At 34.9% G+C, this 4,934-nt stretch overlaps 1 protein-coding gene across 1 annotated transcript; it reads left to right on the top strand.

Moving 5' to 3' along the window:
• Positions 1–1,676: 1,676 nt before the first annotated feature.
• LOC118755986 lies at positions 1,677–1,776 on the top strand (the record flags this gene model as incomplete). Its single annotated transcript, XM_036490775.1, is given in 1 exon segment — positions 1,677–1,776. A coding segment is annotated over 1 exon segment (60 nt), but the record flags the coding sequence as incomplete, so codon positions are not given.
• Positions 1,777–4,934: the final 3,158 nt, after the last annotated feature.

Below are 4,934 nucleotides of genomic sequence, written 5' to 3'. Positions count from 1 at the left end.
ATCTCGCTGTTCGCAGTGTTCATCCAACTTGACGTTTCTCTTTGTGGGACATTCTACGTCATTCTTCGAACATTCTGCCTATTTCTCGTTGTTCGCTTTGTGTTGCCGCAGTATTCGCCACAATACATATGCATGCATGCGCTTACAGGTACATACATACACATTGATATGTATACTCATATATACACACAAATGCAAGCACATATCTAGATACCCAGTAGAAATCGGTTGTATGCATTCATGAAGAATGCTTGCTATATGAGTGAATTACAGGTCTATTCTGCGCTGGTAACATAAATTTTATAACCGGTAATTAAAGTGTCTGTCAATTTTTAAACCTTTTCCGCATTCTGTGCTCTCTTGTTACCGATAAATTTGGTTACCATCTCACAAGCTGGTAACAAAATATTGCCCCGTGAAATATGCAATACAGGAATTTCCACAAATCTTCATAGCTGAGTTGCTGAATATTTTCACTGCATTACCAACATACCTAGAATCGCAGTGACAAGAAGTGGTAACATTTTTTGGTAATAAAATTTTCCGGTCACAAAATCTTCGGTAACGTGCAGAATAGACCTGTTAGTGTGAACAACTCATGCGTAGTCATGAATTTCCACGAATAAATTCAAATTCTAGCGAATTGCAAGCGAATGTACGCTGTCGTTGTTTTAAGTACATTTCTTGATAAATTTGATAAAATAAAATTTCTACTGGGTACTTTGAAAATAAAACAAGCGAATTTTCTATAGAAAAACACATGGGTTTGTCTTATGAGTGAAAAGTCACACACGAGGACACGTAGACAACGTAAGTTTTTTGAGGAGGGGATGAAGGTTAAAACAGAATTGTCAAAATTGTGTTATGATTTTTACCTTAGTCAAATGCTGACAGTTAAGGCTGCGTTTCACCAGATTCATTTAAGTGAAAATTACTTTAATTTTCGAATTTTTGGTTTCACCAATCAATTTTAATTTGTTTTTAATTTTGATTTAAGTGGCCTATGCTCTACACTTAAATAAAAGTTAAATCAGAATAACCACACTCAGAGATGTTACAGGTTTAATCAGCTGATCAATATACACACACCGCAATTTTCTGTATCTGCTGCTTACTTGTATACCAGCCCTGCTTTTACAACACAGCGTGCCAAGGCTTTCAAAAGCTCTCAGTACAAATTAAAGCTTTCACTAGCCAAGTCTGTTTTACAACCACTTTTTAATCACTTAAATAAAGAGATTATTGAAACTGAAAATAATTTAAATGGGAATAAAAAAAAAAATTTAATTAAAGTTAATTTCCACTTAAATGAGTGTGAAGAAACGCAGCTTAAGTGCAGTCAAAATTCGAAAATATGATAAGTCTAAGTTTAAAGCGTTAAAATCGCCAATTTTCACGATTTAAAAATCGGAGACTAAAACTTGGCCGCGTCCTAAACGGCGATGTAAATATATTAAGTCGGTGTAAAAAAACATAATTTTTAGCTAAATCACAATTCAGCGACTTTAATTCGCGTTTTAAATTTAAGTTCTCGTCAAAAAACTGGGCAATAGTAGCGTAAAATACGATTTTAGGATATTTAAAATATAATTAATATAATGACATGTATAGCAAAATATGTGATGTTTAGCAAAACTAATACGCAAGCTTAATAATTTAGGTATTCTTTAACCTAGCTGAGCAATATGAACGCAACGATATGCACATTGAAGCCCTCAACACCTACAGTATCATGACTAAGAATAAAATGTTTCCTCACGTAAATCAGTTAAAGTTAAACATGGGTAATATATACTATAAGATGGGAATAATAACGAAAGCTATTAAAATGTATCGTATGGCGCTTGATTCGGTTCCCAACAATCTAAAGCAACTTCGACTTAAAATAACCCATAATATTGGCATTATTTTTGTACGGATGGGGCAATATGTCGATGCGGCATCTAGCTTTGAGTTCATAATGTCGGAACATGCTGACATTCGTAGTGCCATCCACTTGATTCTGTGTTACTATGCTATGGGTGATGTCGAAAAGATGAAGAGTGCATTTCGAATTATGTGTGACATTCAACCAACTGAGACCGAAAATGATTTGGAGTTGGAAACCAATATAATTAGAATCCAGCAACATGACTATGAGGATAGTGCGACTGCAGATAAAAACGAGTTGAAGGGATATCTATCAGATTTCGAACAAAACATAACTACTCCTAATGAACAGTCTCTTAATAGAAAACAAAGTACGAGTATTGAGCTTAAAGAAAGTTTGCCTAAGCCACAAAATAATGATGATCCAGATAGGAAACGTCACATAACAAAAGCACTCAAACGGGATGAGCTTTCCATCTACATACAACAACAGCGGAATAAGGATAAACGGGCGATTACTATGGTTGTGGACCTAATATCGCCAATCATTGAGGAAAATTACAATGATGGTAAGTATATAACCTAGGACCGTTTTCTCGTCTAACCTTTAGATTATGGGCCACTTTATCGTCTCGATACACGAGTTTTCGTTTTCTAATCAGCATATTAATATTTCGAATCGATAAGCTGGTCCTCACCTGATGTAGCATTTAAAAATTTGTACCCAACTTTGGTTTTGATGGTGATTCAGATGTATTAGCTATTTGAACCAAGGTTTTGTTTTGGCTAACAGCTGCTTTTGCTGCTTCTTTGCTTATGTGCCATTGCCAACATTGAAATTTTATGAATAATTTAGGGAATTTTTACTTTGGCGTTGCCGTAGTTTCGGAATAAAAAATTTTATTTTACCGGTGACATGAGAAAACGAAAATACTTAGCGCGCGCATGAGGAACAATTTATTTGCCCTGTTAGTAAAACCAACTTTACTGCTTACATGATAAAACAGCCCTTAGTAGTTCAAATAAAACTACTTTCAATTATATATCCTACTCATTAGACGTGTTACTTTATTTTACATATTTAGAAAATCGCAACTGTTTAAACCGTTGTACGCCAGTTGTTGATTCAAAACAGAATAATTTACAAACTAACAATCAGTCTGTTCGAATAGAGATCCATTGAAAAATATTCAGCAGCATCCTGCAGGAGAGAAACGAACCATTATCTCTCAAATTGGAAAATATACCAACAAGTACGCGAACGAAAAATTAGCAAAAACCTGCAAATTTTTAGTACAGCTGATCGAAATTTTGTGTACAGACAAACGCATGAAACTGAAAACATGGAAATAATTTAAGGTTAAATTAGTGGTGACATACCATAACGCCGTAGCCATAACCATTGCCATAACCGTAACCACATTAACTATCATCGATTATAGGCAGGGTTCGGAAGTATTTATATATGAACATTCGCGTACATACATTAGATTTTATACGCGAACGTGAACGTATCAAATATTCTCTATTGATTCTCCTTTGCAAACAAGAAGCATAAAAGAAGTCCAGATCGTTCGCGTTCGCGAAAAAATTTTCGCTGTTGTTCGTACGCGTATGCATTGGTTGACCAAACAGCATGCGTTCATATGTGTACTTAAATATAATTGGCATCGACGCCTTCGCGAAAGTTAACTTATGAACGAGAACCATAAGGCTACCTGCACACTTGTCGTCCAATCATAGTTGCGACATCGTCTCGCCCTGAAATTTTGAGCCGAGCACATGCATTTCAAAAGAGATCTGCACACTTGTCGTTAGCGGCTAGTTACCGCCAAATCGTAGAAGATGTAGAAACGGATTAGTACGGTACTGTCGTTTGCTAATCGTTATGCACGCATTGTTTGTTTACATCTTATGGGGAAAAATTAGTGAATAAGTTAATATTTGCATTAAAATTGCATAAAACACACTCTTTGGCATAAAATCTGTCGAAATTATTAAAAAGTGGATAATTGCAAAAAAATTCATAAATATTAGCGTTTCAACTATAAAATATGACGAAATTGTAAAAAGTCTCTGTGTGCATGCACAAAATACATTTCAGGAAAAGAAAAGAGGAGATATTACTGAAAAATGATGTCTAGAATTGTTGCAGCACAGTCCATATTTTAAAAATTACAGGCTTTTGTAAATATTTCGCGAAAATATCAACCAGAAAAACAGGAAATACCTGCTCCATGTCAATTTTTAGACGCCAAATGAATTGAAATATCACGACCGAGTGTGCGAAAATGTAGTCATCAATAGTTTGGCCACTAAATTAACATACTAGCGGAAGATAAATCAAAATTTATATATCAATAATTGCATTAAAAACTATATTTTTTCCCCGAATTTGATTAAAAAAGTAATTGAATCACATAATTTTGATTATTTAGAACAGCAGACGACAGACACGCGCGAAAAGTTGAGAGTTGGCCATTTTTTTGCATTGTGTTGGCGTTGGCGTTGCCCAACTTCGGATATGTGGAGACTTTCATATAAAAGCATGTATTCATAGTCAGCTGTCGAAGCGACGCCAAAGCCAACGCAGCGCCAAAGTCAGGCGCCTTTAAAGGCCTTTAATGCTGCGTCAAACATTCGCGGAAAGTTGGTGTGGCTCATATATGTAATTAGGGTTCGAACGATACTATCGATATTGAGTAAGCATCGATACTGAGGGTATAAAAATGAGTACTTTACCAGATAAGGTGGTGATTTTACTCCATACTTTGCAAAGTACTCGTAGTATCGAATACTTTTTAAAAAACCAACTTTAAATTTTTTCTTTCATTCTCAACCCAATTTTCTTTGCTTATATGGATTACTATCATTCAATTTTGTCTATCGCTTAAAATAAACTGAAATTTCGTGTAGTCTGTTGCATAACATAAACCAATTTAATGGGTTTAGCTTCCAACATAAAGGAGATATATCGAAAAACTGGTATATGAACAATCTGTGGTATGGAGGCAATAAATAGGTTATAGCGACCGGACCTTTGTTCATTTTACTGTAAATTTTCT

This window comes from Rhagoletis pomonella, unplaced genomic scaffold, assembly GCF_013731165.1.
Source record: "Rhagoletis pomonella isolate Grant_MI unplaced genomic scaffold, Rhpom_1.0 Rhpom_scaffold_08218, whole genome shotgun sequence".
NCBI classification, from domain to species: Eukaryota; Metazoa; Arthropoda; class Insecta; order Diptera; family Tephritidae; genus Rhagoletis; species Rhagoletis pomonella.
The sequence above is the reverse complement of the archived record's forward strand: the minus strand, read 5'-3'. Positions and strand labels throughout refer to the sequence as shown.